At 42.5% G+C, this 22,717-nt stretch overlaps 1 protein-coding gene across 4 annotated transcripts in view; it reads left to right on the plus strand.

The window, feature by feature from the left end:
• Positions 1-22,717, plus strand: part of LOC108580207 (potassium voltage-gated channel protein Shal) — a 158,428-nt gene that overhangs the window by 47,018 nt on the left and 88,693 nt on the right. For all 4 annotated transcript variants that reach the window (XM_017943913.1, XM_017943912.1, XM_017943914.1 and 1 more), the window contains exon 2: positions 10,019-10,181. In XM_017943913.1, coding sequence (XP_017799402.1) covers positions 10,019-10,181 — 163 coding nt within the window. The remainder of the gene's footprint in view (positions 1-10,018; positions 10,182-22,717) is intronic.

Below are 22,717 nucleotides of genomic sequence, written 5' to 3' on the forward strand. Positions count from 1 at the left end.
AAGTGAACGTCACTCAGAGAGAAGTCACTAAATCGCAACTTTTTTTTACAATAAAGAATAGCAATTCGACGTGATAAGCTCAGATTGATAGCGAGCACCAATGTTTCTCTAAATCTGCTATTGAATGGTAAAAACTGATACGCATAGTTTTCCTAATTTTACAGTAGAGCAATTTCAAAGTTTGTTCAGCTATGAAAAAATAGTGTTTTCAGAAATAACACGAATCCTATAAAGAACACGTTACACATTCGTTCTAAAAAAAAAATGTCTTTTATTACCGAAGTAAACGTAAACCTACTGATTCCTTCACTGATAAACACCACTTAGCTGCTCAAATTTAAGTTTAAATTCTTAGAGTACGATTTATCAAATTAACTCGTCCAAAAATCTCAACCTTTCACTATAAAAAGTATAAAAGTAATCGTACAGCTAAAAATACAAAGAAGATAACAGTTTCTCTACGAACACATCTACAAATTTTCGACAGCGAAAAGAAGAAAAAACCAGCTAAAACAAGCGAACTCGATGATATAACTCGACGATACAAGGGACGATTGATTAATCGTTTTATGTCAACCGGTGCAGCGACCGACACGAGTTAATTAATTTCGTTCCGTCTGCAAGGCAGAGAGAGAGAGAGAGAGAGTTTCTTGAAACGAAGAGATATATCGAGGACCGAACGGCTGTTTCTATTATTACCGCGGCAAAGTATACGCGTTAAAATTAACGAAACTGTCGATCATACGACAAAGTTGACAACTCCCGGTTCGGTAGCTTGGAACGCGTACTCGGAGAGATAGATAGAAAGAGAGAGTCGAATAGTCGAATCGTGAAAAGTTTGAAGCGGTTTTACTATTCTGTAAAGAAGTCTCGTAAAAAGGGTCTCATGGTCACTTGGACGATTCTTGTTTTCGGCCCTGCGAGTATTATCCTTGGAGCAGGCCACAATGTCCGCCATCTTGCGATCCCGTAAGCCGTTATTTACCTCTGAATCCTCTCTTCCCTTCTCTCCCGGTGTTCCACAGAGGAAAAATAATCCCCCTTTTTCCTCCCTCTGGCTAGAACGTTAGTGTCGCTGTAATATGCAAGCTACGCGTTTCTTCTGCCGTTTCTCTGGACGTTAAACGACGACCATGGAGTTTTATACGTTCCGTGGAGAGATAGAATTAACTTTGGATTATCTGCTTGACGTGGATTAACGTAAGTTTTTTCTGTTTTTTGTTTCCTTCATTTCGCTGCTATTGGCGCCTACAGGCGCTTTGGAAATTTATGGGAGCCTTTTGGCGCGCTTCCGTATTAATTTAAGGCTTGATTCGATCCTCTGCAGTCTTCCACGTTAATTCGAGGAAAGAAATTTGAAAAGAAAGATGCCACAGCAGAAAATTTGCCGAAAGGGTTAAGCAAATTACTCGGATGGTTTAAGTCATTTTCGCGAGTGGTTTTAATGCATGTCAGGGTACAGACGTTGTACGGTGTCTGTGCTCGTGATTATGGCTGTGCGCGAGCTTGTCGGAAATAATCTCGGTGGAACATTGTCTTGGTCGGTATTAATCATGTCGCGGAACGTTCCAAGTCAGTTTTCCCTAAATGGAAATCCTGTTTCTGGAATACCACCGGAATTATTCGAATTTCTATTAACATTTTTTTTTCACTTCTTTGTTGGAATATCTTATTTTGCTTTCCAACGATGACGTCGTATAGAGACGCAGAAAAGCGAGGAAAATATAGGTTTTATAGTATCCTAAAAATGTTCGCCTCTTGTTAGGTAGTTTTAAGAGGCACAGGACGAGGGTTGTAAAAGATAAAATGGGGATTGACGGGGATATGAGCTAGATCCTTCGTGGAAACCCTCGATGACGCACGAGGGTCACCGATGCGTTGACCAGTTTTAATGGGAAAAGCCCAAAATAGAGTACGTGTATGGTGGAAGAGATTTTTCTTGCGGATAGAGTCTGTGTTGTAAGTTGATAGAGTCATCAAAGTGTTGCGGATAGAGTAGAAGTGTTGTAGATAGAGTCGAAGTGTTGTAAATAGAGTCAGAGTGTTGGAGGTGCAGTGTTGTGTATAGAGCTAGAGTTGTAGATAGAGTAGAAGTGTTGTAGATAGAGTCAAAGTTGCAGCTAGAGTTGTTGTGTTGCGAATAGAGACGAATTGTTGATGATACAGTGTTGTATAAAGCATTGTACGATTACTCTAAAAGTTGTCTAAACTGTCTCACAGTTGTAAGACTCATTTTATAGTTCTCAGAGTTGTACAATTATTTTAGACTTCCAAGTTGTGTCAAATTGCTATATTCTGTCAATTATCATTGTCACATAAAAAAACACCCGACTAGAAAATTTTAAAGCGATCAAACGATGCCTTGTTCTCTCTTCGTAGAGGCGTGTTCGATTCAGAAGCGCCTTTTCTCGTTGGGTTAATTGCGCCCCGGGCGTTCCTCGAGCAGGAAAGTTGCCGCTTTTGAGGAAACGTGGACGAAAAAATGAGGAAGAAGAGAGCACAGCAGAAAAATAGAAGAGAGAGAAGTTCTTTGGCTGGCTCGAAGTTCCGGTTGCCGGCGTTTGTCCGTTGGAAAGACGGAACGATCGGATTCGTCGGCGTGGAAAAGTAGTTTTCCCTCGTGCTCACGGCGGGATCCCCTCGTTTCTCTGATTCGCGAGGGAAGAAAGCCACGGGTAGAAGCGGATAAAGAAATCAGGTCGGAGGAGATCGTAGGGGCAGGTAGCCAACTTTTTTCTTCTCTCTTCTTCCCTTCTTCTCTTCTCCCGCTGTGTTCGATCAACGAGCGCGCGACACGGTTTACGAAGTAATTATCCCCCCAGGTTTCACGAAATTTTCATTAATTCGACGGGGGAGGGAAACGAGAGCTAGACACCGATTCGAACGTTAGTTTTCCAGCAATTTGTTTGCCCCGGATGTGAGAACACTGTTCACAAATGTTTTACGATCCGTGTCGATCGAGGGGCGGATCGACGATTACCAGCCTGCTCTCCCCTTGGTAAAAGGGACGCTATTCTTGGGAAAGTTTCTTCGTTAAGAATTTCTCGATCCCTTTAACAGCGCTGTAAACTCCATTTCCTTCATCTTTAATTTTATGCAAATTTCTTATCCTTCCTTCTCTCTTTTCTCTCTCTTAATGAATTCTTTTTCTTCCGCGAACTTGTAAGGAGCAATAATTGTTTCGGAAGATGTATGGTAAGTCCTCGATCGAACTTTTTCACCGTAAGAACGCAAGTACACCGAGTTAAATTCACGTTTCATCACCAATCTTGGCTATAGGCCAACTTGATGCATCTTCAATTAGAAAATCTTCTTCCGGAATGGTCAAAAACTTCATCTTCGATGCCAGAGTTTCTTCCTTACCTTCTTAATAGCGTATTAAAATTGAAGATCCTAGTTGTTTTTATCTTTCTGTTAGCAAAATTGCTCGAAAAAGCTAGATTTCTTTCTACCGTAACATCGTCGGAGCTTAATGTCTTCGTCGAAGTCACCAGGGAAGTTGAGTAAGATTTAATTAATAGTTGACACAGTCGGGATAAGGTCGCCGGCGCTTTTTGTCCACCGGTTAGCATCGATTTTACGAAGAGCGATCGTCGGTTTTTTGTCCGGCGACAAGAACCGCGAACCAGCCTATCGCAATTATTTTCTCGTTCGCTGGTGGTGCAGCGCCGATGAGCAGCACGGATTTTCCGGGGGCGAACACGTGTCGTCCTTATTAACGATGTCACAGCTGCGTGGAAACGAGAAATACTAAAACGAGAACACCGGTTCCGGCTATTTTTCCTCGGAAATTAAAACCGGTCTTGTGTAACTGGTGAAATATCGATACCACATATCGCCGCTGGAAGCTTATTATATTCTTTCCAACGGCAAATTTAGAAGCGATATTTCTCAAGAATACACTACGTTCTTTAGCTTCGAACGTGAATACTTTGGTCCAACAAATAATCAATTTCTGTCTTTCATCTCTGTGTTCTTCAAATAAACACCGCAAACTCTGTTCACGATGTAACGTAAAATACGACCCACGAAAAATCACTTTGCAAAAATTTCTTCGTTCTTGAAAAATCTTCCAATTCTCCCCAACCAGCGCTGTGTATACGAAAAAAGAAAGAGAGAGAAGCAACAAACAGAACGAAAGGGGTTCTTTTTATTTTCACGCAAACATTGGCACGTATATCTGCGGAACGATAAACAGCGGAGCGTGATACGATTGCCAAATAAATCGAAAGTCGATCGATCTGGTTTTTGCAGAGAGAGAGAGAGAGGGAAAAAACAAAGCTGCTGGACGAGATCCATTCCGACGGTGATAATTCGGTCGATTCTGGTGTTTTTGCGCCGGGGCGTATTACCGCTATTTTCTAAGTGGGCTCTCGGTTGGAAAAGCGTGGCTCGTAATATGGAACATCGCCAGCGGGCCAATCCTCGACCGTCGTCGGCGGAGACTCTCTCTCTCTAAACCAGACCCGGGGCCGCTTTATCGAATTACGCCACAGTTTCGTGGGGGTCCTTCCGGGACGTGCACGTCGTCGTTTGGTTCCATCCCGCGGGATCTAGATGCCGGCGCGGCGTGCCGTCAACTAATTCGGCATACATCGCTGGAACACGTCGACCCGGATCGCGGCGGCCTCCTGGATTTTCCTAGCTTCGCCGAACATTTGCTCCTGATTTCACTGTCTCTCTCTCTGTCTCACTTTCTCTGTCCCTCTGTCTGCGTTCCGTTTGCAGTGTCTGTACAGAGCTAGACTTGCCTCTCTCTCTGCCTTGGCTTGGTCCAATTAAAAGCACCGCGGTTAGCCCCGAAACGCGCATTAGCGAAATCGTTCTTTGAATGTTTGATGAACGAGGCGGTTGCCGGAGTTGGATCGTTTTTGGTCCACTTTCGTGTGACTCGAGTGTTATGTATAGATATATATCTGGGTTCTTGAGGGTATTAATAATGGAAGATGAAGCAGAGCAAGGAAGGGTTTTAGGAGAAAATTAATGTTAGGAGGAGAGGGTTTGTAATAACTATTTGTTCGTAGTGTGACGAGGAACGTTGTATTAGATTGAGTTCAATTTTGTGGAAACTGAGTGTTGTAGATGGAGTCGGAATTGCAAATAGAGTACGAGTGGTGTGAATAGAGCAGGAGTGTTGAAGATAGAGTGTTGTAAATAGAGTCAGAGTTGCAGATAGAGCAAGTGTGTTGTGAAAAAAGTTGAAGTGCTGTAAATACAGTTAGAGTTGCAGATAGAGCAGGAGTGTTGTGGATAGAGTTGGAGTGTTGTAGATAGAGCAGGTGTGTTGTGGATAGTGTCATAGTTGCAGATAGAGCAGATGCGTTGTGTATAGAATTAGAGTGCTGTAAATACAGTTAGAGTTGCAGATAGAGCAGGAGAGTTGTGGATAGAGTTGGAGTGTAGTAGATGGAGTCAGAGTTGCAGATAGAGCAGGTGTGTTGTGGATAGAGTCATAGTTGCAGATAGAGCAGGAGAGTTGTAGATAGAGTCAGAGTTGCAGATAGAGCAGATGTGTTGTGGATAGAGTTAGACTGTTCTAGATAGTGTAAGAGTGTCGCAGCTGAAGTCGTACTGTTGGAGATGTAGAAACTTTATGTCAAAGTAAAATTCATCCTCGTCAATTCTTCCTCCCCAAAGAAGACCCCAGAACTTCTTAAAATCACACTTAATAAATTGCTCACGAATCCTCGGAGAAGCCAGTTAGCTAAATCGAAGCAACCAGTACGATCCACGACGGATTCCTTGGTTGATTAATCCGCAAAGCGTTGGTAACTAGCGGCGCCTCAGTCTCCTGCCAGTTAGCCTACACGTTTCTCTTTTTAATAATGCAGCGGCCTACATATGTGGCCTGCACGTTGCACCGGCCGTAATTACGTGGAAACCGCTGGCCACTAATGCGTGCTGGCACAAACACGTTACGACCACGGGAATCCATGCTTAACGCCCCTCTTCCCGAGCACTACTACCCCCCCATAGTAGCCTTCCAATGATTCCTGGCTTTCGATCCTTTGTTTCGTGCGTCCCCATCTTGATGAATAGCTCTCGCTGCAACTCGACTGCGCCGATAAACCTTTAACGCCATTTGTGGCTTTTCCATCCACCTCCTACTCTTCGACCACTATTTTCCCACCCCCTTTTTTCGCACCGGTTTACCGTACATACGGATTCCTCTATCCAGAGATTGTTATTTTGTTTCACACAGTTGGGAATTGGCGAGAACGGTCGAGCAATTCATTCTTTCAGGAGAGATTTGGTTAAAGTGAGAACTCGAGATTGGAATACTCGAGGGGATTGAATAATTCAGTATTTTCTAGATTGTTCGGAGAGTGTAGAATTGTACTTTCACGGTTCTTCGCATTTTTCATTCCCAGAGTTATGGGATTTCTTAGCGTAAAGCTCGTTCGTAGCAGAGGTTCGCGGATCGACTTTTTTTTCTCCAACTTGAAACATGGGAATACACCCTTGAGCGATTTGGACAGGAACGTTCCTCTAACCGGTGGAAATCCAGGGAGAAGCGAGGGTAGCTAACGGAATTTATTTTGCACATCGGAAATTTTTCACTCGAACAGGGCGGAGAGCGAAAGTCCACAGGGACGAGAGAGTGTCACGCGAATTTTTCCTCCAATATGTTTCCAATTTGGACGTTGGTCCGTGTACCCTGGTGCCATAAAATTTCAGCGAAACAACCAGACGAGGTCCAAGACTCACGATCTATTACACGCTCTTTTCCCAGCTTGATTTTCCGTTCTTCGAGCACAGTTCACCTCTCTCTCTCTCCTTCCTGCAATCGTTCCTTTTGATGTCTCGCTCGAACGAGCTCGGCCAGGGTTGGAAAACGGCGATTGCATCTGTCATCGGGTGTGTGGCGTTCGACGAAACACAGTCGAATTTTTCCACGGTGGTTCGTTTTATTTAGACGAAAGAAACTTCTCCTCGAGCTTTGATCTGACGTTTTCCAATTTACTCACCTTGTTTCCCAATTTCTCCTCCTAACCAAGCATCGTTTCTAATCGCTCCAACCCTTTCCCTTCCACTCTTCGTTTCTCGCATTTCGCTGGACGATTCGCCTCTAGCGTTGAATAAAAGAGAACTGGCGCTAACTTTCGGGTAAGTGGAGTTGGTAATAACTGTATCGTAGCTTTTCGTGAATTTATCGCGTTGTTTAGACGCGCGTATGCAGGGCACACCTGTTTGAGAAATATGAACGAGGTGGGTTGTTTCTTGGGAACGAGGACAGCTGACAGGCATGGACGATACGGTCGATCGTATCCTCGGTGTTTTATATAGTTCTCGAGAATGGTTGGACACCTCGTAAAACCATGTGTACATTCTTCGATACACTCTTCGGATGTGTTTATGTGCGTTTTAGAATTGTTTCTGGCACCCTGGAGAACATCGATCAAGATCCTTCGATTTATCCTCTCCTTTATTTAAACGTGGCTCAGTTCGCCTTTGCCCCTAGGTGCTATCCATCATTTTTCAATCAACCATACGTGTCTCATTCTCCAACACACAGGCACAGTGTGGCAAATTCAACGAATTTCCCCCATTTTAGCTGCGTTAATTTCATAAATTACTGGATCCCGCCCGAATTTCCGAGAGATCATTCGTTTGATCGTATTTACGCTTTATTGGATATCCCCTTAGTTTCACGCTCATATCTGCTCGTCCTTTTCCAATTTCATTTTCATGAACGCGACTCGTCAAAATTGTTTTACGCGTCCCCGTTTCGACGGCCGCGTATAAATCCTCTGGACCGTTCTAAACAATTTAATACTACCTCTAGAGAGATACACTTTTTTCCTTCTTTTAGTGTTCCATTTTTATCTATGCGCCATATGTACGCGTGTATATAGGGTAGTTATTAAAAGTAAAAAGAGAGAGAGAGAGATGAAAGATTTATTCGATTAAACCGGGGTGCATCGGTATGAATTGAAACTGTAAATACCGTCTGGAGGCGTTAAAGTCTCTCGAAACGAATTTTCACGTTCGCAGTGAAACGAGACGTCATGGTCAGACATCGCGTTACCAGAGCCGCGTCAAGTGGACTTGACGTTTGCGGCTCAAGTTTGCGGTATAGCTCGCCTCTACCGAGATAAGACATTAAGCACGGTTAGTTTACACACGATCCTCGGTATATGTATCGATTTTACGAGTATTTTCCTAGAGAGGATCGAATTTAAGCGTCTGCCGAATGGGATCGAGGTAAAATTCGGAAATAATCCAAGATTGAGAGTACCTTTCTTTGGAATAATATTATTTAGCGCGGACGATAGATCTATCATTTACGATAAATAACGTTATTTATTATGAACTATACATCTGTCTTTCACGATAAATGATATTATCCTAACAGAAATTGTTTGCTCCAGAGTATCGAATCGAAGATTAACACAATTTTCTTGGAATAATATTTATCGCGAACGATAGATCAGTTAAAATATATCTTTTTCATCTGTAAGCGAGACGTTTCGAGATACGTTTCGTTTCACCGTAAAATTTTCCCGTCCAAATTCAGTTAGGCGGCGTTTTACGAGGGGAAAATTGATGCGGAAGAAAAAGCCCGCGAGAGGAATAAGGGGGAAATGGTGAAAAACGCGCGGGCCGTGTAATTTCGTGTCGGAGAGTATACGGAGTTGGTCGAAGTGGATTTGCAAAAGTACAAACTCTCGCGGAGGAATATCGTAGGAAAATGGTTGGCCACGTTTCGGGACACGTATAGTACAGCCGCGCCGTTGAAAGTTTTATCGTGGTACGTTCGCGCGACAAGAAGAGGCGCTCGTAATCTTTACTGGATATCGTGAATTTTTCCTGTCGCTTTTTTTCTTCTCCTGTATCTCCTGCTTCCTCCGTCGCTCTTTTTCCTCGTTTCTTTTTATTCGCTCTTGTACGATCCGCGGGGAAAAAATTGAAAGTGTGCCGTTCGATGCATCGTCCGTCATAGCGTTTCTTGCTGAAGTTTGTACATTCTGGGTTTGGTTAAATTTCTTTCTTTCTCACTCCTCCTTTCTCTCCCTCTCCCTCTTCATCTCTCCCTTCTTTCTCTGTCTCTCTCCCTCTTCCTCTCTCCCCCTATTTGTCTCTCCCTCCTTTCCTTTCTCTCTTTTTCTTCAGATGGACTTGAAAATTTTTTTTCTCTCTTCTCCTTTTCTGTCTCTTCCTCTCTCCCCCTTTTCCCACTATTTCTCTGTCTCTCTCTCTCTTTGTCTCTCCCTTTTTTCACTATTTCTCTGTCTCTCCCTCTTCTCTCCCTTTTTTCACTATTTCTCTGTCTCTCCCTCTTCTCTCCCTTTTTTCACTCTTTCTCTTGCTCTCTCTCTTTTTCTTAAGACAGGCGTGAAAGTTTTCTTTCTGTCTCTCCCTCTCTCCCATTTTCTCATTCTTCCTCCGTCTCTACCTCTCCCTCGCTCTCTCCTTTTCTTCAGACAGGCGTGAAAATTTACGATGCAAATTATCGTATAAATCGCGGCGGGCATTCATCGTGAGACTCGCGGCAGTAAAATAACCATGAAATTATGCAAACAGTGTGGTGGCAGAGGTCGCACGGTTGGATTTTTCAATTAAACAGTCTCCGCGACTGTCAAGAACCGCGGACAGAGGAAATATTTGCCTCAGGTGCAACACCGTTTAATTCCACTTGGTACTGTTTTTCATACAACCAACCGAAACGACCGTGAAAAGTCACATCGTGGTGCGATTGACGCGTGCGAAGCAACACGGTATTCGAAGAAAGGGGAAACGGTCCGTCTATGGTCAGACAGCCGACGTATTCCACGTTTATTGTACCAAAAATTGTTTCTCAGCGAAAAAAATTACCGTTCCACTGCGACCAAAGAGATTATACGAGAATAATTGCGCACTATCGCGATAAACATTCGATTCAATATTATGGAATATTCTGCGTCTCGTGTAGCGCGGCATACATTAAACAGATAACACCGAATCGAATGTAAATTTAATCCATATCCACCGACCCAAATGCATACTAACAAAATTCGTAATTGTTTATTTGTTGCAGGTACGGTGACATGGTTCCGAAAACGATCGCGGGAAAAATCGTGGGGGGTGTATGCTCCCTTAGCGGTGTCCTTGTGATCGCTTTACCGGTGCCTGTTATCGTCAGTAATTTCAGTCGAATATATCACCAGAATCAGCGGGCCGACAAGCGAAAGGCTCAGAGGGTGAGTGAATCTTTCATTTTCCTATCTTCCGTGCATTCTTCTTCTCTTCGTCGCTGCGAAATATCGATACGAAGCGAAGCGACGTTCCATTTGCAAAAATTTTACCGTGTGTACCTAAAACCGTCTATCTTCGCGTTTGTTAATCTGTTATCGGTGAGACAGCAGGCTTGGAGGTTGAAATTTAATTCGACCTTAATTCCGTCTCGATCCAGCTGTAATTCAACGGATCGTCGAGTGCCTCGATTCCAGGATAGATCCGATTAACGTTAATTTACCTTCCATGCAAATGGAATCCGTCTCTCGATCTTTTTTTTCCCATCGAATTTCCGGTTCGACAGAGGGAGGATTCGAGAGGAAGTTTTTGGGAGAGATTGTTAGGTTTTTGGAGAAGAAGAAGCGTCTTTCTGTCTCGTGGAGAAGGTTTACGCGAAATGTTTTCGCCCGTTTTCCTCGCGTACACACACGCCGTCGCGCATCCACAAATAGCCGTGTCACTATTCGCGCCCCACGGGCTGTTCACTTTATTCTGGTACACTGGATATCGATATTGTTGGATGTTGTCTTTGGACCCAGTTGCCCGGCCCCAAGGCCACAGCGTGATAAACTTTCAAAGAGACACGCGAGGAGATTCGTCTTGACACCTTTCCACGATTATCCGCGCCGAATTTCGCAAACCCGGAAATATATTTTTATTTTGTATATTTCGATTGAAATACGGTAAAACGGAAGAGTAACTGTAGGAAAAGAGTTGATTAGTCGAGAGTGGCAAATTTCACTCTCTTGAGTTCGACTTTTCTAAGATAATTCGCGCCGAATTTCGCAACTCCGGAAATACATTTTTATTTTGCATATTTCCATTGAAATACGGTAAAACGGAAGAGTAACTGTAGGATAAAAGTTGATTAGACGAGAGTGACAAATTTCACTCTCTTGAGTTTCACTTTTCTAAGATAATTCGCGCCGAATTTCGCAAACCCGGAAATATATTATTATTTTCACATTTGGTCCTTTATCAATTCCACTGAACCACGGTAAAATGCGGCAAAACAGAAGAGTAACAATAGCAAAAAATTTAATTACACGAGAGTGATAAATTTCACTCTCTCGACTCCGATATAGAACTTTAAATTTGATATCCGTAATTGCAATTTCATCGATTCGAAACGAACCGAACCGAAGCGAATTGAACCACGTCGCACTTTTGCTTTGCCCGATTAAACTCACGAAGGATATACCATATGTACATGTACCCGCGACATTACCGTAGAATTCTTTCGGCTACAGCTATGATTAAAAGTCGGAGCGGGGGAAATTTGTGGAATTTTTAAAATAGACGGTAAAATGACGAGCACAGCTCCAGAAATATCCGGACGAGAAATATACGGGTCAACCACCTGGTGGATTCAAGCTGTTCCAGCTCCTTGGAGGCTCGGCCGAGTGATTAATTTCCCCACGGGTCCTTTCATCAAGCCTCGCGTCTTCCTATCCGCAACATTCTCCGTTAATCTCTGGCTGATCTTTAAATATAAATAGAACGACTCTTCGTTACAGAGAAGCTTTCTAACCAAAGAAAAAAAGAAGAAGAATCGATCACATTTTCGAATCGAATCTACCAAAAGATTCTCACGGTACTCGCCTATTTTCCATCGCGAGAATCCTGAGAAATTTCCTTCTCGAGGCATCGATAAGTCGAACGATTTATCCTCCGTCGACGACGCAACGGCCCGACGGCGCACGGTTGCTATGCTCTTAGCCCGTCTTAACGTTCGAAAACATGGACAAATTTTCTCCCAAGAGCTTTCACCGTAATAACGGAAGGTATAATTTCGACGTTACGTAATACGCGATCGAAATTGGGTCTCCGTCGGAAGGTTGGCGGTGTGGTTATCTTAGTGGGTGTCGCCGTTAGCCAGGAATGCGAGCAATCGATGAGAACGAACCACCCGGTGTGGTGTTCACAGGCTGGGAAAATGGGAGTAAACCTGGAGAGTATTTGGACGTTGCTGTGAGACAAATCGATCGGGACGATTCGTCTGTGTTAAATCAGAACAATTTTCGAATTTCCCCGGGAAACTTTCATTTCGTCTGGAAAAAAAGGGAACCGTGGATTTTCAATAAAATTCGACAACCTGTTCCGGCTACGTCCAATTTCTCTACCAGACGTCTCTTGGACCTTTTCCCTCCTATCGCCAATCCTCCATTTAGCAAATCGAATAGAAATGGTCGTTGCATCGTCGGTGAAACGATTTTTTTTTCACCTGTTTACCGTTAATCCTTTATAGACGTTTTGAAAATTTGTTTGGGCTGTATGTTGCACCCTTGCGGCACACTTGCACCTTAATTCAACATTTAACCCTTTCGCTGCGGCAGATTATCGGCGGAATCTTTCGTTTTGTCGTTGCATTGTTAAATTGAAGCGGGAGTACTCGAGGGATTGAATTTCGAGCAAAATTTAAGGATCGAATTAGGAGGAAAGTGTAGCATCAACACAGTGCGAGAAAATTATCAAAGCGCCGACAGCAGTGGAAGGGTTAATCCGTCTTAATTTTAAAACGATACGGCCAGAATAACAAATTTTGCACCGGTGGTTAAAAATTTCCAGTCTGACACACGTCACGCGTTAAAATTCGTTACTGCTTTGGACTTTTTCTCACGCAATTTTCACGCGTTGAGAAGTACCGTTGTCGAATTATCGCAGAATGACGGCCTATGTGTAATTCGCATACGTACACTAATCTATTTTAGTCCATTTTAACGAAGAATAACAACGAAAAAGTAGGAGAAAGAAGAAAAGAAACGTGTATATATAGAGATTTACAGACAGGTTGTTCCGTCACGATCTATAAAAAGCTCGCGTCAACGAGGAACCCGGCTACTATCGAAATTACATTCCTACGAAGCCGCGGCGGGCTATTTTTAATCGACCGTCGACGTTTTATTAGCACCGACATCAAAGAACTTTGCTCGAGAGGAGGCGTTCCGCTATCGCGGATGCTAATGACGGCCACGATTGCCGTTACTTTCCCGGGACCATAGAAATGGCCTTTAATCGTCGTAATCACGACCAGTGGATCATTCCTGTTACTCTCGTCGAACCTCGATCGATTCGATCGAGTACCCATTAAAGCCAAGAATACATTTTCCTTCCTACCAACTTTCTCTCTCTCTTCTCTATCTGTGCCTCCAATCCCTATTTCAGTTACCTGCAATTGTTCTCGTTAAGGTTGAAGAGACCATCGAGCGTCTTGACACAAAAATCTCGTTTCACTGTATCGTACATTCTCAGTCTAGGGTAAATTGCTCTTGAAAATGTTAAACGATTTCCTCGATGGCCTACCATTATTTCCCTTTCGTAACTCGATGTCACGATCAATCAGCGAGGATCAAACGGAGGAGTGTACTCGAGTTACCAGAAGTTTCTTAACTCGAGGATTCGCTTGGTAATTGTCAGTCTCTCCCTGTCTCTCCCTCTCTCTGTCGTGTTACCCGAGTTTACGACGTCGAAGGGTGGGTTAGCTTGAAGAGTAAAACAAAGTGTCCTGCTTTTTAAACCGCGATAAACGACGATGGAACGTATCGTATACATAGTAATATGACAGGTGAAACGGCGAAATTTTTGGCCGACCGTTTCGAAACGATGTGACGATCGCGCAAAACAGGTCGGTTCCGTTCGTGTTGGTTCCGACGACGAGAAATCTCACGGTGGCCCCTCGCCGCCGAGAGAGAGAAGATCAGGCCTCTAACAGGAGTTTGGCTTGGCGTATGGCCAGCGGCTACCCTCGGTTCATTACCACTATCCCGTTGCTCCGCGAGAGACTGAGGCAGCTGGCCGAATAGAGTCCGCGCCGCTGATTGATGGCGATTGTTGCGCTAGAACCTGCATCCTCAGCGAACTTTTCCCATTTTTTTAACCATCTGCAATTCAACGTACTTTGTTTCGCGTTGCTTAGGTGAAACGGGGGTGGATGTTCGAGTCGTTTGTTTTTTATTCAAGTAATTTTATCGTTGTAGAAATTCTTTGAAGTTTCAGAAATTTCTTTTTGATTATGTGATGTCGATGGGGTTGGAAGGTTCAAGGTTAGTCTAGAGGTCATTTTGTATTAATTTGAAAAAATTTCCGGTATTGTCGTTACGCGAAAATCATTGCGAATTTGAAAAAAAGGCTTCTTTTAACTCTGCAACGTCGAAGGGGTTGAAAGGTCATTTTGTTTTTGTGTAAAAGAAAGTAGCGAAAATGATATTTTTTCTGCTTAGAATATAGAAAAAATTGTAGCTATCAATTTAGAAAAATTTGTGGTATTGTCGTTACGCGAAAATCATTGCGTATTTGAAAAGAATACTTCTTTTAACTCTGCGACGTCGAAGGGGTTGAAAGGTCATTTTGTTTTTGTGTAAAAGAAAGTAGCGAAAATGCTATTTTTTCTGCTTAGAATATAGAAAAAATTGTAGCTATCAATTTAGAAAAATTTGTGGTATTGTCGTTACGCGAAAATCATTGCGTATTTGAAAAGAATACTTCTTTTAACTCTGCGACGTCGAAGGGGTTGAAAGGTCATTTTGTTTTTATAGAATCGAAAGCAGAGAAAATTATTGCAAATTTGAAAAAGAATTCTCTTCAACCTTTTAGCCACGGCAGGACTTTCCGCGGAGCAGTATCTCTGTACGGTAATGTTCGACGCGGACTGCGCGTAAAGAACATAGCACTGCGATTTGTGTCTGTTTAGTGCCGTCTCTTCTTATACGTAATGATTAATAATACAATTGTGTATGATATACTTTGAAACACAGACGGAATGAGCCACTTTAGTGGCATACCGTTTAAAAAGATGACATTCGCGAAAGCCACTATAGTGGCGTACAGTAGCTAAAAAGTGAACTCTGCGATGTCGAAGGGGTTGAAAGGTCATTTTGTTTCCGTATAAAAGAAAGTAGAGAAAATGCTATTTTTTCTGCTTAGGATATAGAAAAGATTGTAGCTATTAATCTAAAATCCTTGCAAATTTGAAAAATCTATTCGAGCAATCATATTTTGCGTAAGAAATAATGAAACTCTACGGTCTTCTATTTTTCTCGTAAATCTACCTCTTATGAAACGCTGTGAATTAATACGCAGCGCGAACACTCTGTATATTTTCACTGATACGCGATACTAACTTTGGCGAAGAAATGTCATTTAAATCATACAATACTTTCCGTGCAAACATAATGGGTGTCCTAATATTTATGCACGCCGGTGTATATATTTCCTCTGAAATGAAAAAGTGAGATATCAAAAGGTGAAAAATGAAATATCAAAATAGAAATACATATATTTCCAGCTCCACAAAATTCAGAGAAGAAAATCCCTCGTGTCTCTTTGAACGTTATTTTCTGTCCATATAAAATTTAATCGCCAATCCTACCGAAAAAATAACCGAATAAAAACTGGTTCTTTGAAAAATGAAAAAATAAAATTTACAGATATTTTTTTCACCCGATTTTAGGCATTTTCGTTCTCGTGCAATATTTTCCTCGAATTCGTCTATTCTCGAAGAAAACTTCGCACGTCGCATTCGAATCTGGGATAAATGTCCATCTCCCACAGATAGGCCGTCGAAGTTTGGCGAGAGAAAACTCGCGATGGTATTTAAGGGCCGTGAAATTGAACGAGGGAAGAAAGCCGGAGGAGAGGAAGTTTTTTGCAAATTAGGAGGCGGTCGCGGTGACGTGATGACAGTTTCCCGACAATTCGCTGCCCTGAAAATCGGGCCTCGTTTTCTTTCTTTTCGCGGCTCTGGTTAAATCTGCAATGCAGATGCAGTCGCATCTACATATGCATGGCGAACGCTCGTTCCGATTCGCGGTTTCGGACACCGACGGATCCTTCCTCCTCTTCTCTTACGTTTCCGTCACCTGGCCAGATAGCAACCAAAGCTTGATGTTTTATCGCCCGAGCTGAACTTTCTGTATTGTCCTTTGTTTTCCATCTTTTTCGACGTCTGCTTCGATGTGGATTTCTATTGAATTAGTAGTCCGTTGAGGGAGAGAGAGGGAGGCTTTGATGTTGCGAACGAATAAAGATAATTAGATTCTTTTAGCAAAAGAGCTGGTAGAGCGAGATTTGAAAAATAGAGCAGGATTGCTGGTTCATTTGTTGGTTGGTTTAATTCTTTCGAGATTTGGTAATATTCTTTTGGTAATACTCGAACATAACCTAGAATTCAATTGAAAATTTTAGTTAGGGATGTTCAGTTAGCTTGGATGTTCAGAATGAATAAAAATAGTTAAATTCTTTTAGTTTCAAAGCTGGTAGAGTGAAATGTGATTTAAAAGAAGAGCAGGATTGCTAGTTCACTTGTTAATTATTTTAATTAATTCGAGATTTAGTAATATCTTTTTGGTAATACTGGAATATTTTAGTTAGGAGGCTTCGATGTTCAGGATGAATAAAAATAGTTAAATTCGTTTAGTTTCAAAGCTGGTAGAGTGAAATGGGATTTAAAAAAAGGGCAGGATTACTAGTTTACTTGTATTGACAGGTTATTTTAATTAATTCGAGGTTTAGTCGTATTTTTTTGTTAGTACATTTTGGTAATACTCGAACATAACCTACAATTCAACCGGACATTTTGAAAATTATTCGGGTGTATGGTAGTCGACGGTAATGTACCGGAAATAGAGTTCCAATCAGGCAAGAAAATGTCTGACTTTCCACTTTTCAATATTTCCAATATTCGAATAGAATTGTATAACCTTTCAGCGTTCAAATTTAAGACTTCACAAGGAATGATATTTCAGTATTGCATACCGTTTTAAAAAACTTACAAAAAGAAGAGACACGACTCAATTACACTTCCATTAACCTCCCTTACAAATTCACAAATGTTCAATAAAATAAAAATTTTCAGGTTACCAAAATTCCTTTCATCAATCATCGAATCATCTTCAATTCGTTCAGTTGGCAATTTTAAAACTTCCATCCTATCATTCATAAAGTATATTTCAGAATTACATACCATTCTAAAAAATTAAGAAAAAAGAAACACGATTCAACTGTACCTCCGCTAACTTCTATTAACCTCACAAATTCACAAATTTTCAACAAAATAAAAATAGTCACGTTACCAAAGTTCCCTCCGTTAATCACGAAATCAGCTGTAATTCATTCTGCTGGCAATTGCGAGGGAGTAAATAATTATGAACGGCATTATAGATAATCGTGGAAGGATGACAGGAGGAAGAATAGGAAGGTGCATTAAATGAATCAATCAGCGTGAGCGTGGTTAGGGAAAATGTAGTATAACTATAGAGTTTGCTACTAGGAAAGCGTGACATCGCGGGTAGTTGCTTATCAGCAAAGGTGAACGACGAGAGCGGAAATGCAGCGGCAGTCGAGGGACGTTGGTGGCGTGCAAATAAATAGATTCGACGGATCCGGTTTTTCGATCCGGCCTTCGGGATCGATTTTACACGCCACCGACCAAGTTCACCCGGCTAAGGGTAAACAAATATTTGAACAGACCGCTTCATAAGTAAACGACAGCCTGGCTGAACTCTTCTCCTCGCGAAACAAACTCCACACTTCCGTGAAAATTTCGTCGAACCTGTTCTTTGCATAAATTTCACCTTGTCGAAAAGTATCCAACTCTGTAATATCCCCGCGTTTCCTTCCGTTCACTTTGTTATAGGCCAGGCTGTGCCCGAAATGTTTGTGTCAATTTTTCTGAAATATCTGCTTGAACATGGTAGAAGAAATAAGATTCTATGGAAAAATAGCAAATTTTCGTGAATCCTGGAGGATTGTTATTCTTTCAGGTGGTTTTTGAAAGTTTGTTCGTTAGAATTAGGCCATCCCATAAGTTCGTGCACAAGCGAAAAATGTTTCAATGAAATAGAAAAAATAGGAAAAATTTGTGAAATGAGAAGGCGTTTGTTTTTTTTCTTATCAAATTTTAGAGATTCGCTGGAAATATTGAACTAAATTATAAAATTCGACACGAACTTATGGAGTGACCTAATAGTATTCTAAAATGGAAAAATTTCTTGAAATTTTTCTTTCAAATGGAAAACTTTTCTTTAAAATGGAAAAATTTCTTCAAATTTTTCTTTCGCCAAACAGAAAAATGCCACAGAAGCCCTAAATGAGGTATTTAATTTTCATCGAAAAGGTAGTTTATCCTGAAATTTTTCTTTCGCTAAAAAAGGAAAAGTGCCACAGAAGCCCTAAGTGAGGTATTTAATTTTCAGCAAAAAGACAGTGTGCCCTAAACAATTTTTCGCCAATAGTTCGCAAAATTCAGAGAAGAAAATACTCATCTTAAAAGAACAAAATAATTAACAAAAATTGAACGTTCCCAACCTTCCACCTCCAATTTCCACCGGAGAAGAAGCGACCAGGCGAAGAAAATCTTGGGTGCCCTTTAAAAATGAATTCGCAGTAATTTGGTCCGTGAGAATTATCAGAATATTGAAATGCATCTGTGAAAAATCCGTGCTGCCACGAACCTTCCATACGGAATCCCATCAACGAGGGTTTCATCTCGCGATTCCCTGCGAAATGGTATCGAAAAACGATCGCCGTATCGAAAATCGACACGGAAAAGCGAGCTCCAGAGCGGCGCGGCGAAACGTGACGGAGGAAAAAGGGGGGGGGGGGAAGGAAAAATTGCCACGAGGAATATCGAGGCATTGTGGCGGTCGCGGGGCTGCGACTCTTCTTTTTTCTACTCGAGCGTTCGCGAATAAACGGAAACACAACGAGGAACCACGGGATTCGCGGCAGAAAAGTAATTAAACGTGCGAACGAGCCGAGAGGATCGCGTTAACTTTCGCTTGGATATTATTCCAAGAGTGCCTTCTCTGCTTCTCGAGAACTTTTCTTCTCCCTTTTGCTTGCTTTTATCCTCTTTTGAAATCTGGCACAACCGGTGTGGTTTTCCCGGACTCCTAAATAAATGTCCGTCCCTGTCAAATATTTCATCGAATTTCCGCGTCGATTTCTAGAAGAAATTTCCGTGACGGTAGGGGAAAAACAGGTTTACGATGATCGTCGACCAGTTTAGCATTTTCACGGCCATTGAGCCTGTGCTCGGGACGCAAATAATTTCCGTAGCCCGGGTAGAACGTTTAAATAATTTTTATTGCACGGTGAATCGTACCAAGGACACACTTGGTCAGGCCTGATGTTTGCTCTCCCCTCTCTCATTCTCTCTCTCTCTGTTGAAATAAAACGTACGGTGAAAATTATCGATCTCACCTTGGAAAAAAATAATTTCGCCGCTGGCTCGCGTTTTCTTCCGCCGCTTCTTCGCGGGATCTTCCGCTCTTCAGGGAGCTCCTTATCGCGATCTGAATGCGATAGAAAGAAACGGGGTTAAACCGCTGGATTTTCGAAAGTTCTAAGAAACTTCCTATTTTTGGATCTGCTCGTTGCTCGAACCTCTGAAAAATCGTGGCAAAGTTAAGTGTATTTCTCGAAAATTCGTATCAAGACGAAGAAAAAAGAAATACTTGGCTTCCTCCCCGGAGCGTGTGTTCTCTTGGTCGTGAAGGATTCAGCCGGTCTCTCCCTACAGGAATTTTCTTCGCTCCCTCTTCACCACGTATCTCTGTTCTCCGGGCGAACTCTTGGCACGCTTTCGGGCCCTTTAACGTCTCTCGTTTTCGAAGAAAAAATAACGAGTGCCATGAGAAAGGAGGAACACCGCTCGTACCGTTTGTTTGCTTGACTTCGTGATCGCCCGGAGGCATCGGCTCTGGCCAAGATACCCGTGAAAATCGCTTGCGGTGAACATGGGTAAGAAAAGCACACGATTGCTTTTGCGCTTTACCAATCTTCCGCCGCAGAGGGAAAAAAGAAACGTCTAACCACTTTTCTGAGAGGCACTTTTACGCGTCGGCGTCGGCTAAACTAACTTGAGTGGAAATGGGAGATATGGGGGCAGAAGAAGAGAGAAGAACGAAAGCTGCCGTTCCTTCAAATAGCTTTCTTCCCTGATATTTCTGTCTCCTGTCGTTTACCTTTTTATTCGCGTCGATAAATACTCGCTTCTTCCTGATTGATTTCTGCCAGAGGCGAGACAAAGAAAGAGGCGAGGCTTGAAATATCGGGGCGGATAGCGTTGGCCCCGGCGAATTCTCGAGCGATCGGTTCTCCACTGGTGCAATTCGTCCCATTTGGCATAGTTGTGCATGCTCGTTAAGCAGCCTCCCTTTGGGCTGGCCGGACAATTATTGGCAGACGCTTTGACACCCGAGTAATGGGAAACGGCCGCGAATATTTACGTGAACGCTGCCTGATGAAGATTTACAGCGTGCTGCGTGTAATTAACCTATTTAGCGGCACCCGGTTGACGGACAAGTCTCCGAGTCGGGGCAACGATGCTGCTTCTTGATGTGGAGACTTGGAGAAATGATGTTTATTAAGAAACGTCGTTCGTTTTCTGTTTCTTTGACTTTAGTGCAACGCAGAGGGACAAAGTGAGGTTCTATTGGCTTTTTGGGCGAGACGAGTCTGATGAATTTTTTTTTTTGTCAAGAGACCTCTCTTTTTATGGATTTTTCGAACTTTGATAACTTGGGTGTCAGATTTTCTGTCATACCGGGTATTGTGTTCATGCGAACCATGAGGTGGGACTCTTTAGAGGATCTTCTCTTCAGACAGGTTTGGAATATTCCATAATTAGCCTGTTTCATTCCTGTTTTAAGTAAGATGAAGTTCCTTCTCTGGATTTTTCGATCTCTGATAACTTGGGTCACATTAGCCATAAGCTAATCGACTTTTCCAGAGCTTTCTTCATTCAGAATATTCCACAATTAGCTCATCTTAGTCTCATTCGAAATAAGGTAAAGTGTATAGTGAGTTTTATACACGATGAGCTTTCCTTTTCTAGATTTTTGGATCTCTGATGACTTGGCTCACACTAACAATAAGCTAATCGACTCTTCCACACCTTGTTTCATTCAGAATATTCCACAATTTTTCCAATCTCTGGTAACTTGTGTCACACTAACCATAAGCGAATCGACTCTTCCATAGCCTTTTTCATTCGGAATATTCCGTAATTAGCTCATTCCCACAATTTTTCCAATCTCTGACAACTTGTGTCACACTAACCATAAGGGAATCGACTCTTCCACACCTTTTCCATTCGGAATATTCCACAATTAGCTGATCCGATTCCCATCGGAAACAAGATAAAACTCTGAGCGAGAGGACGTTTGAACTTGATCGAAGGGGAGAAAGTAGGCGTGGAGAGTTGGTTGATCCGAGAAATGGAAGAATCTCGCCAGACGTTCATTTTCGCCAAGAGATGAGCCTTTCGTCGGAGGTAATCCTCCGGGCGAAGGATTACCGCGGAAGAATGATTGACGCCCTGGTGCCGATAAAAAGAGCTGCCGAAATCTTTTACTGCTCGAGCGCGAAGATAAACAAGCAACGCGTCCACGTTTCCGAGGGAGCTCGTTAAATCGACAAAGTACGCTCACTCTCTCTCCCCGTCTCTCCCTCTGTTCCAGCGTTTCCTAGCGTTGGAAAAAGAGCTGCTCTGCTGATTATATTTCGATCTATGAACGTGTATACAAAATACCTATATCTCGTGCATCTGACGTCATTGGTTCGACTCTGTATTCGATCTGGAAGCGGCAGTTGTTCCTCTTCTTCACGTCGAATACGGCCAGTGCACCGCGTCAGCGGCGTCACGCTATTCTTGAACGCACTAAACACCGCCGCACTTTCAAACAGTTTACCCGTCGACCAATAAAGATCGCTATATCGAATCGATAGGCGGTGGGAAAAGTTTTAGCAAGATTCTCCGCGAAGGTTTTTGCCGTGTTTTTGTCTGTCTGCCTTCTTGTTACCTACCGCGCGGACAGTTTCGTTCGAATGGAGATTTACGGCACGGAAATTTCACGGGGAAAACAGATTTCAGACGAGGTCTGTTCTTCGTAGCGGTGATAAAACAGCTTTTTTCTTTTCTTCGCGGTCGTGACGATCCTCGGACCGTCAGTTGTTTTTCTGCGAGATCCTCGCGGTTCGACGGAAGCTTGTTTCTATATTCAAACTTCTGGAGGAAGGATTTATGAAGGAAAAAGAGGACGGAAGAATCGCAGATCAGAAGTATGTAAACGAGAATTGTACGTGACGATGAAAGAATTTACTTGGTGTTGGGTTACCCTGGACTTTGCTTTGGGATTCGCGGAGATTTTTGTGGATTCTGGGACTCCTGAGACTGTTAAGACTGGTTTAAGTGGGATTTAGGTGGTAAAGTAATTTGTATTTTAATTTGGTGGTGGGAAAGTTCGAAATTGGAATTAGGAAGGTTTAAAGATCGTACTGTGAAGATTCTATGAAGATTTAATGTAGAAAAGATAGATGGATGATGTACATATACTGAAGAAAGAGAATGTTTTACGGAGTCGCAATGACGAGGTTAGTAGCGTGCTTGCTTGCCACCCGCAGGGTCCTGAGTTCGATTCTCGGTTATCCCGATGTGATTTTTCTTCCAAATTTTTCTTGGAAAATTAAAGTCCACGCTAATTCGAGTATATAATGTCCA

Source organism: Habropoda laboriosa, unplaced genomic scaffold (assembly GCF_001263275.1).
Source record: "Habropoda laboriosa isolate 0110345459 unplaced genomic scaffold, ASM126327v1 scaffold2, whole genome shotgun sequence".
Classification (NCBI taxonomy): Eukaryota; Metazoa; Arthropoda; class Insecta; order Hymenoptera; family Apidae; genus Habropoda; species Habropoda laboriosa.